This window comes from Neolamprologus multifasciatus, chromosome 7, assembly GCF_963576455.1.
Source record: "Neolamprologus multifasciatus chromosome 7, fNeoMul1.2, whole genome shotgun sequence".
Taxonomy (NCBI): domain Eukaryota; kingdom Metazoa; phylum Chordata; class Actinopteri; order Cichliformes; family Cichlidae; genus Neolamprologus; species Neolamprologus multifasciatus.
Window position 1 is genome coordinate 9,756,994 of NC_140445.1, and position 11,741 is coordinate 9,768,734.

The 11,741-nt window shown below is 38.1% G+C and overlaps 1 protein-coding gene across 1 annotated transcript; it reads left to right on the forward strand.

Moving 5' to 3' along the window:
* Positions 1-2,660: 2,660 nt before the first annotated feature.
* ppp6c (protein phosphatase 6, catalytic subunit) lies at positions 2,661-10,273 on the forward strand. Its single transcript, XM_085165138.1, has 7 exons — positions 2,661-2,827; positions 3,938-4,033; positions 5,700-5,765; positions 6,307-6,448; positions 6,562-6,641; positions 8,858-9,067; positions 9,172-10,273. Exons 1-7 carry the CDS (start codon positions 2,753-2,755, stop codon positions 9,418-9,420), a joined length of 918 nt encoding a protein of 305 aa, XP_085021264.1. The 5' UTR covers positions 2,661-2,752; the 3' UTR covers positions 9,421-10,273.
* Positions 10,274-11,741: the final 1,468 nt, after the last annotated feature.

Sequence of the window (11,741 nt, forward strand, 5' to 3'; positions counted from 1 at the left end):
TGGTGTGTTTTGGAATTTTTAATAGTGAATTTTGAGATTAAACTGACTTTTTATACAAAGAGGATAGAGAAGGCGCATTTCAACCGAGAGGAGCAGAGTTTGCAACAGCGTGTTCATCATGAAGATGCAACCTGGACAGAAATATTACATACATATCATCAGTTTTTAAATAGTCATTCAACTGTATTCTAAGCACCAGTTGTCAGAATTTTTAGAGTTTGCTTAACTAAAAATAAATGAGGTCAACATATAATTTGTTTGTTTTGTTTTTTGTTATTATTGTTTCGGGCATGTCATGTTTAACTGTCAAAGGCTTGTAACAAACTATGAAACACATGGTGCAGACTTCTGGATGTTAGAAGAAAACTAATACTGCTCATGAATGAGACTAAAGATGTCCTTTAAAACTAAACATGTTAATAGGACCTCCCTATTTATATCATAGTTTATGATATAGCATGTGTATTTCAGTAATAGCCTATTTATTTCAGTGTAGTGGTGTACAGTCACATAACTCACGTGGGCGTTATCTGTGATACTCCTTAGCTATAATTTATCCGAGTTAACTTTAGATAACCATTCGGACAGTTCTTTTGCAATGAAAAACATAAACACCCATCTCGCCGGTAAGTTTCCGCAGTGCCAGCTGTTCAAATTACAGCTGCTTATGAAGTAACCATGGCAACCACGGACGTAGCTGGATCGATGCAGGTCAGACAACAATTTTACAGACAAAGCCATTATACGTCCTGGCCTCATATCAAATGTGAACGTAGACTGAGTCTGTGTTTGACGTTTGCTTTATATCTAATCTTCGCTCTCAAACATTTAAACAGCAGCGAGTCTGCAGCTGAGGGAATACAAACTCAAATTGTCGGAACAGGTTTGATCGTTTCGTTGTATTAATCGTTGTATTAATTTGGTGATTTATTAAATGTATAAATGTTATTCTAATCTGCTGCTGAGTCTCATACGCTGATGAAAATGCAGATAACACAGATCACTAACCAATCACTTTCATTCCACTTTGATCTGTGACAAACTGACGGTTCATCTCTGTTACAGTGTTGAGTTAGACTGCTATATTTTTGTGTTCTTTATACTGCAGATTTTCATGTGTCTGGAATAGTTGGCAGTAATAAGGGTGATTTTCTTTGTAAAATCATATTGATATGACCCGTGAATTATTCGTAGATGACCATTAGATTAGTTTGATGCTGCCGACTTTTTCAGCTGTGGAACTCTGGGTTAACTCAGAGAGCTGAAGATATCGTGGAGATGCTGACCTCGCTCCGTGGTGTACAGGGCCGTTTACCCTCATGATTAACCGAACATCATAAAGTCTGTATTATGTCAGGGGAACAGTGGTTGAACTCACCTAGGATGAACTTGGGAGAGTCCGGTGATAATTGTTCCAGTTTGTCCAGGTGTTGGTGATGTAGCTATTTTGTCTTTTCTGGTGGCTGGTATATCATACATTTTAACTTCTCTGAAATTGGGTGTAAGAAGGTTACAGTTTATTAGTTTATGTTTAAGTGTAATGTTATCTTTGTGTTTTCTCCTCTGATGTATTCAGGCTAAACGAGTCTTCCAGAAGCCCTGCACACATTTTAATGATTTCACGTGGCTCCAAGTGTGAATGTGATTAACATGAAATATCAACCTTTATTTTTAGCTATAGAATAGAATAACTTTAGTTGTAATGTTGCAGGTGTACAGCAAAATGTCAGGCATTTCCCTGAGTTGAATACATTTAAGGCACGGTAAAAAAAAATAAATAAATAAAAAAAAATCAAGTAAGTGCTTTTATATTATATATATAAATTAAATAGAAAATATAAATTCAAATACAGACAAAATACCGACGATTATGAATTACAAGAGACACACGGACATCCATTTCACATTCCTTTGTGATATTGCACAGGATGTTCTGAGTGATGGCAGTGCACAGCCTTATGAGACACTTTAATGACTTCTGCAGGGGCCTTTACTGATGTGTAGCGCCGTTGATGTTTGAAGTTTCGGCTTCTGTGCTGGTAGCTGAGTCTTGGTGGTTCTGTATGCTGACACGATAGCTCTCGCAGAAGCCGTAATGTCACCCTCAGTGCAGCTGGCATCCACCTGGCATATGCTGCACTAAATATGCTTTCTACTGAACCACAGTAAAAGGACACCAGCAAGTGTTTGGAGAGGTCGTAGGCAGGAGATAATTTTTTTTTAAATAAAGTCATTGATTTATTTTTTGGGTCAAGTTATTATTTATGTAATGTTAGTAAAGTATGTTATGTAACGTGACTGCTTTTGTTGCCCCACGCAATGTGTGGCTTCCATAATACTGTATGTAAACAAATGGATGACACAGTGCTCGTACCAACAGGGGGCGATGTTTGGTTTAGTTGCACAATAAAGCCCATTGACGAGAGTCAAGTTGGCTTCAGTTCATTTCCTTTCAATGCGACGTTCGACATAAAGGTATTATAACATTCGCTGTTATTAGCCGGAAATTTACTTAAATAAGCACTTATGGTAGATTATATATTTTTCTTTCTTGACATTTCTAAGTTTAATTTAGTTGCTGTTCATTACTAGCCCCTGTGTCATTAGTAAATACTTTTATTTTGAAAATGTGGGCAGGATGTAGTAGGCTGATTTGATGCAGGAAATTGAAGTTGAAAATGAAGGAGCGGCGAGCGAACAGGAAGAAGAAAAGGAAGCTAACTGCAGTTCAGCTGCTTTTAGCGTTTCGATAATGGCGCCTTTAGACCTCGATAAGTACGTAGAAATAGCGAGACAATGCAAATATTTGCCTGAAAATGATCTAAAGGTGAGTCAAAGTTTCTGGATTTAACTTCAGATAAGCTCTGTTAGTATTCGTAAAAGGTCATGGTGCGACTAGACGAGGTTTGTTCAACAAATGTGGCCGGTAGTTTTAACTGGGTTTCACGCTCAAGTAATACTCTGTTGTTTGTTTCAGCTTTTAAAAAATGAATCTCACAGAATTATAACGCATGTTGACTCTGTTAAACACGTCGGTGTGAATAGTGAGGAAGGTGCCACTTAAAACATGGTAATGGGAACCACTGTTGTGTTAGTGTCTGCCGTTACCATAAGCCGTATTAACTTTAAATATAAGATATAGGTTTAACTGTGGAAAGATATCATGGTAGCCGAAATATTCCGATGAAATGTGCACTGGGGGTGTAAATAGCATAAGGAAAACAACATCTATACGTCTATTCATCCCTCTGCTCCGAGGCTTTGCTTGAAACGGCGATCAGAGCAGAGCTAAATATCAGACTGAGTGCGTTGTAAAGAAAAATGAAACTTTCTGAAAAAGGAGTCATTTTGACTTTGTAAATGTCTCAGAATGAACTGAGATCAAAGTACTTCCTAACTGTATTCTTTACATCCCATTTTAGTCCTTTAGTCACACTGCTGTGAAAATGTTTCACTTAAAAACAAGTTAATATTCAGTAGGACATTAATTACTTAGTACTTGGAAATAGATGGCCCCTATTAGTGCCCGATCTGACATAGGGAGAAATCTGGACTACAGCTAGTTTAATTAACTGTAACTAGCAGCTAAACTACTTACAAGTTTACAACAGAAATATGAACTGTGAAAGTCACTTGACTGCAGAAACATAGCACTCAGCTGAGTGCCTACCTTGTCACAGATCATGCCTACAAATCGCCTTTAAAGAGTTCTAGCGTTTCTAGTGCTGTGGTTCGGGCGATAGTGGAAGATCCTTCCGTCTGCATGTAAAAGTATTGTTGCACAAGATGCAGCACAGAATGTAAATCCCAACCCATTTCCCATTTTACAGTCCATCTGTAAGAATAGAATTTAATGGGCTGTGTGATACACACACTGCCTTTAGTGTGTTTCCAGGTGCCTGTGTCCACTAACCGTGTTGTGTTTTTCCTCTTGTAGAGATTATGTGATTATGTTTGTGATTTGCTGCTTGAAGAATCAAATGTTCAGCCAGTCGCTACTCCGGTTACAGTTTGTGGAGACATTCATGGTCAGGTAGGTCTGTGTGATTTTCGTTTTTGTTTTTTCTTCTTCTATAATTTTCTCCCAGGGTGATACACAATTTTCACCATGGGCAAAATATAGAAGAAGAAAAAAATGCTCTATCCTGTATTTTGAAAATACTTTGATTACAGAAGTGAATATTATTATTGTTATTATTATTATTATTATTGACCAGTAAAATCATCAAAGCAAATTGAGTTTTACAATGGCAATAAAACCACAACAGACTGATTGAGCATCTGTAATATTTGCTGCACATCCTGAAGAACTTCTGTTTTAGGAAACAGTTTTTACTTAGCCCCTTCTTGTCTGCAGCTTCAGTTCAGCATGCTGTTGATGTGAAGTTGTCCAAGACTTCACCACTTTTTTTCAGGTGGACAGATTTGTTCAACTGTTTTTGCAAGTTTGGGAAGCCAATCAGTATTCTCTCTGGGTCAGAATCACCACTACAAGCTTGTCCATCTTATTATCCAAGGACCTCACATTCCCCATATAATAGCTGGAATGGACAATTCATATCCCACTCTTCCACCTCAGCTCTTTGTTTAGCTCCAGCTCTGCAGCACCATTGTCTACTCTGTAGCTCCCCCGGGATAACAAGTCTCATTCCATCATGAGCAGTGGTGTACCCTGTGCCATGAGTCAACTTGTAGCAAAAAAGAGAGAGAAAGAAACCGCTAACAAGAAAAGCATACCATTTACCATCTAAATGGAATCACTCCATTTAGATGGTAAATGGAGTGATTCTTATGTAGAGCTTTTCTACTCTCCCAGAGCACTCAGGGCGCTTTATATAACACGCCTCATTCACACAAGCGCTTTTTTTCTATGCTTTAAGTGCTTTCCATCTAACATTTACACACATTCAGACTGATGGAGGCATCAGATAGCAACTTGGGGTTAATATCTTGTTGAAGGATGTTTGGCATGCAGACTGGAGCAGCTAGGGATTGAAACGGCAACCTCCCAATCAGTAAATGACCCACTCTACCTCTACCTCTAAAGCTACAGCCACCCCAATATAGGATTGGTGGCAATATGTTATTGCAGTCATAAAAAGTATTTATAATACGAATATCATTTGGAAATAAGTTAAGTTAGGATTCTTTTTTCACTAGCACCTACTTGGCTCTGCTCAACTTGACTCTGCTCGACTCTGCTCCAGTCATTTTTAATTGCAATTAATGTGGGTGAGGTCGTTATGGCACACAACAACTGAGAACATCAAGACAATAATATACTCGCTGCTAAACCATTAGTAAACATCTGCACCTTGTCACTGGACCACGGTGTTAGTTTGTGTGTAGCCATTTCCCTCGTTGCCTGGATTCAAAAATTCCGGGTTTGATTGTTGTGAAGGAGTCACTCTCTTGATTTATCCAGTGATGGCATGCAGTCAATTGACGTCAGGCTTGACTCGGCTCATTGGAACTCCGGCTGAGTCAGTACTAAAAAAGTACCTGGTACCAGGTACTTTTACCAGTACTGGTACCTGTTGGGAAACCCTAAAAAACAAGTTGAATCAAGTAGTTACTAGTGGAAAAGGGGTTTTTCGTACCCCAGTTTAGTTAATTTTGGTTTCAGGTTTTATTGGTACGTGTGCTAGTTCTAATTTTAATATTTTCATTGATGAGTTCTTCTTAATGTTCCTCTCTAGTTTTATGATCTATGCGAGCTCTTCAGAACTGGAGGCCAAGTACCAGACACAAATTACATTTTCATGGTAAGTAAGCTCCCTTTACTTTTGCCTGAGCTGCAGCACATTTAAATAAATCTGAATGATGAAGGCTGTTGGGCATGTTGTAATACCATTACATAAAAATGTAATGCCTCTCAGCAACTGAATCGGCCCATGAAAACCTATCATTGAGAATTTTTGAATATTGTGTAATGTTGATAATGCATGATGTGAGGTGCCGCACATTTAAGTGGCAGGACTCATTATTGAAGAACGTGATTAATAGTTTCAGATGCCTTTGTTATTAGTTTTTGAAATTTTCCATTAAACGGTTCTCAAATTTAACTTAATATCTGAGCGTTTCTTACTTTTAGACTAGTGGGTTAGTTTATATTATTTCTTCGTTTAGTCGACGTCACCAGGAACATCCCTAGTTACATGTTGCTTTAACCAGTATGCATTTGCAAGTTTAATGCAACTAGTTAAAATAAAAAGCAGGTGTTCTGTTCTCATACAAATATCCAACTTTTCCAGAACCTTTTTAGTGTCCGAGTCTTTAATAATGTCTTCTTGTTCTTCTTCCCAGGGAGATTTTGTAGACAGAGGATATTATAGCTTGGAGACTTTTACACACCTGCTAGCTTTAAAAGCCAAGTGGCCAGATCGTATCACACTTCTTCGAGGGAACCATGAGAGCAGACAAATAACTCAAGTGTATGGATTTTATGGTATGTACTTCACTTCATGTATTTATGTAAATACATTTTTTGTGTGTTTACGAAGTTCAAAATTCATTATTAACAATGGTTTACATTTTCTGTTTGTCTGTTGTTTGTTTTAGATGAGTGTCAGACAAAGTATGGAAATGCAAATGCCTGGCGGTATTGCACGAAAGTGTTTGATATGCTGACTGTGGCAGCTGTAAGTCTGATTCCTTTCCTTTTTAAATGCAGCGTAATTGGAACCAGTGCATCCATAAAGACATCTTAAGTAGCTATTCACCCCCTGTATGCTATCTTTATGTAAATGGATGCTTGTTACTTCATTTAATACATTATCATAATAAGCTCCAACTTAAAACACTGAGTCTTTAGCATCACACAAAACAAAGAGCACACTGGTTTACATTACATTTTCTTAATTTTGGGGGGTTTTAATATTAAAAGGTGCCTTTATCCAGCAGGCAGTTAGCTTTGCATTAAATATTTATTACGGCATTCATCATCACAGACAGAGCCCAACAAGGATCAAGGCAATAATTCTCCAGGAATTTAATTAAAAAGTACTCTGAGGTTACTTCTTTCTTTTAATGATCTTATGGATATATAAGTATCCATATAATCTTCTGTAACAGGTGTATTAGCAACACAAAAATATAGAACGCCAGAAAACAACTCACTCCATACATAAACGCTACATGCATCAGTGTTAAACCCATTGAAAATGGTCATGACACAGCCAGAATCATAACCGTGACCGTCATCGCAAGTCTTAAAGCTAGTCTGTTTCAACAGCAGGAAGATAGATTTCAAGCATTTATGCATCCAAGGCTTCAGCTCGCTCATGATTTTGGATGTGTTCTTGCTTTTAGAGAAGAGTAAGAACAGTAAAGTGTGGGAGACGTTTTTGTAGAGTAAGGGTGTTTTCACATCTATAGATGGTTTATTCTGGTCCCAATCAATTTATGAGTTAATAAACTTGTAGCTTTTCCCTATGATTTGGTTTGAGAAAAATCCAAGTGAACTCAAAGGAAACCAGAATGAGCCGCTAGAAACCATGTGAGAATATTCAGTCCACTTATTGGCCAGGTGTGTCTGGGGCGTGAGCAAATACAGGAAGAAGGTGGTGTTTTCGGGACCGTTGGAGAATTTACGTTCACAGCTAGTTGCTAGCTCATAAAGATCATTTTTGCATCTATAGTACCTTTCCGCAATCTAGAATACAAAGCAAACATGGCTACAGTGCACACTTGGTAGTTGGTTTGGATCAAGGGCTGCAAGGATCCATTGAGTTATTCAAATAATTTGATTATAAAAAATCTTCGACACACATTCTTTGCTTCAATGCATTGTTTAACACAAGGCTGTGTAGCCTGCCAATGTGTTAAACGATGGAGACGTTTAACCAATGCACCAATGAGCCTCCTGAATTTATATTAAAATATGCAGACGAACTGTTAACTTAGTCTGATAGCAAGTTTACTTGCACATTGAACTCAAACATGAGTGGACACCAGAACTGCCTCGTTTCAGAACTCTTTTTGCCCCCTATTAATGTTAGTAAGCCAGAAAGAAGACATAGTAAAGGTAATTTGTTATGCCTTAGTTTAGATTGAATATATGTCTTTTGACTGTATTGGGATTATTTATGTATTTTTGTATTTAAGAAAATGTTTCTTTTAAAAGAATTTTAATATGGCACATACATACTGGGGGTTCAGCTTTAAAACAAATTTGTGAACAAATCTGTGAACAAATTTAAACTCAATTTGTTCACAGATTTGTTCACAAATTTGTTTTAAAACATTGCAGTTTCTAAAATCTTCTCAAAAGCCAGTGAGCAGTTCATTCTGAAAACCTTGGGGTTTTTTTTCTCTTTTTGGAATATTTATTGCTTATTAATAAGAAGAAAGTATTTCTTAGCATATTACATGATTGATCAATGGAATAATCAAGAGATTACTTGATTTCAAAAATAATCGATAGCTGCAGCCCTAGATTGAGGTCAGATCATATTCACTCCATAAACAAACCGTTCTGGAGTTGATTCAGAACTGCTCTGAGACCACTTCCTCCAAATGGTCTCAGTGTGCTTGTTTGGCAATTCACATCTGCACAAATGAATCTGGCCAAGGAGGAAACGAACCAGACTTTGATTTAAACAGAAGGTGTGAAAGCACTCTGACACTGCCCTCTTCAGTTCTGCTACCAGATCTCATGAGCACTCTTTAGCAGCTGAATGTAGTGCACTTCAAACTTTCCTGAAAGTTGTTCTGCTGTCAGGATTTTCCAGTTTGTGAAAGAGTAGAACAGAGACAAGCAGATGGCAACTTTGAAGTGTTGCTAATAGAGATGTATATTGACTTGGGTTTATTCATTGATTTGTTCATAATAATATGTTTTAAACCCTAATCCCAGTTGATAGATGAGCAGATCCTGTGTGTCCATGGTGGTCTCTCACCGGACATCAAGACTTTGGACCAGATCCGAACCATCGAACGCAACCAGGAGATTCCTCACAAGGGGGCTTTTTGTGATCTTGTGTGGTCAGATCCAGAGGATGTGGACACCTGGGCTATCAGTCCACGAGGTGCTGGCTGGCTTTTTGGCTCCAAGGTTACTAATGAGGTATGTTGAGCCATCTGTGTTGGAAAACCAGTCATTGGAAAGCATCCTTTAACCCAGGTGTGTCAACCTCCTTTTACTTACTTCTCTAATCTGTTGTGTTTTAGTTTGTTCACATCAACAACTTGAAGCTCATCTGCCGTGCACACCAGCTGGTTCATGAAGGCTACAAGTTTATGTTTGATGAGAAACTGGTGACCGTGTGGTCAGCGCCCAACTACTGCTACCGCTGTGGGAACATTGCCTCCATCATGGTCTTCAAGGACGTCAACAGACGAGAGCCCAAGCTGTTTCGAGCCGTTCCCGACTCTGAACGTGTGATACCTCCTCGAACAACCACCCCCTACTTCCTCTAATGATAAAGCGGAAGTTTTCTCTTAGCTCTACCCTCTGGACTTCTCATCCCTCAAATATTATTCAGCAAAAGATTACATGCAGTAAATCTTCTAAGACTTCCTGGATTTTGTTTTTTTCACTTCTCTCTGTGCAGCTGAAGAGCACCTGTTGGGTCAGCCATCAGATCCATGCCGTGCTTCCTTCCTTTTTTGTAAACTCACAACATGTTTTAGGAAGTTAACACAAGTTAAGAGTGTTTTGAGTAGCAAAGAGTTTCTTTAAGGCTACAGTCTGTTTGCACCACACCCACATTCTGCCATAAAAGTAGGAAAAATATCTTTTTATACACCCAATGCCAGACTCATACTGTTAAATGACTTCATATTTTAAATAATTACAATTTTTGATCTTATGTATCCCTCCCAAGGAAAGTAATTGACAAATATTTATAGTAGCTCGTGCCAACAATAGATGCATATAAGTGAAGTGAAATACTGTTTCCTTTGATTCACTGTGTAAAAAGCTCCTGAGCGGTTCTCTCAGCGTTTTGCCTTAACTGCTGATTTCATACTTTAGCTTCAGTTTAGTTTTCCTTTTTTTATTTATTCAGTTCAAAAAGTGTCTTGCTACTGCACATGGATTTTGTTTTTCTTTTTTAAATGGCAAGTTCCCACAGGTATCTTTCTTTTTAAAATTTCCCATCCATCTCTGCAGTGTGATGAATTATGGCATTTTATAAGCAGAATCTTTAATTGTGGAAAAATAAATAGCTGAAAAGTAGCTGTAATTCTAGGAGAGCATAGGCCTCTTTAACATTGTTTTCCTGTTTGTGTTTTTTTGTTGTTTTAATTTCAATAAAACATTCTTCCTTAATATTTGCAAGTAGTTGTCATTTGAACCTTACTAATGATGTAATTTTGGCCCAGGATTGCCAAACTCAAATTTACTGAGGCTAAATATAGGTAACAGGGAGACAAGATATTTAGAGCAACCACATCTCTTACCTGATGTGACCCTTCAAAATTTACCCAAAATGCACTTTTTGAAGTTCTCTCCATCAATCATCAGACAACAGATCAAAGGGCACCAGTGCTTGTTTCTGTTTCTTCTACAGGTATTAATTTGGTGTGGGTTTACTCCTAAAACAAGCTCAAAGTTTTATTTATTTATTTTTATCCTTTTTGGCTTTACATTATGACACTTGGAAAGAATGTAAAATTAATGTGATTAACTTTTTTTTTTTTTTTTAAAGTTTAAATGTGTTTAAATTTCAATTTTTTGCTAGGCTTGGACCTTCCTCCCAGTTTTCGTTAACTAGGTCCAAAACCCCCTGAGGCTTTCTGCGGAACAGCGACTCAAAGGGAGAAAACCCCGTGGAGGCCTCCCGCAAACAACAGACGTGCTAACCAGCGATCTCAATTGCCTTCATGCTCGTGACTAAACTTACAAATCATGAACTTTAAAGTGTTATTCAGCTGCTCCACCAACCCATCATTCTGAGGGTGGTACATACTGGTCCGAACAGATTTACAGAATGGTGTGCGCTGGTCATTCAGTATCTATTTGAGGATCTGAAACACCGCCTGCCCCACACTTATTGCAGAAATGGTGCATAGCAGCACTGCTTCAAGATACCGTGTAGCGTAATCGACCACAACTAGTACAAAGCCTTATTCCCATGCACTCCAGTGAAATGGCCCAATGAGGACCATACCTATGCGCTCCAGGCAGAATGCGCACCATTGGCGCACATCCGCTAGGATGACCGGCCAATAAAATCAGGCCATTATCTGCTCCAGAGTTTGTTTGTTTTTTTGCTTTTGTTTTTTGTTTTTTTTTAAACTTTATTTAACAAACAATGAGTATACAACATACGAACAGATGAAGTATACAAAACAACAGAACATGAACACAAAAAGCCAGAAATTATAAGTAACAATTATAAGAATACACGCAAAAAATTCACATACATATATTGTTTTGAGAGCCTTTTTGCTGGTGGAGTCTGATATTGATTGTATGTACATTTCCACATCCTTAAAAAAATGACAGAAATATGGTGTTTTGTTAGTAAACTTACATTTATGGATAAAAAATTTCTGCTCCAGAGTTTTATCATATCCCATGTGACCGGCCATTGGGTTTTAATGAGTCGCCTGGAAAATTCATTTCCCGGGGCCTTTTAGGCACCAACCAGCCTCCCCTGTCACCACACCCTGAATCCGCTGCTCCACCCCTCCCCTGAACTGAGCCACAAACCACACCCCACGACACCCTAGTTTTATTTGTGGTTTGTTGGATATGTAAAGGTTGAATGAGAGGCAAAGCCTTCAGCTTTCAG

Bases quoted from the DNA above. Each gene is read 5' to 3' on its own strand.
- ppp6c (XM_085165138.1), top strand. From the start codon at position 2,753: ATGGCGCCTTTAGACCTCGATAAGTACGTAGAAATAGCGAGACAATGC. The intron at 6,642-8,857 runs GTAAGTCTGATT...CCCTAATCCCAG, and splicing joins ATATGCTGACTGTGGCAGCT to TTGATAGATGAGCAGATCCT. The intron at 9,068-9,171 runs GTATGTTGAGCC...GTTGTGTTTTAG, and splicing joins GCTCCAAGGTTACTAATGAG to TTTGTTCACATCAACAACTT.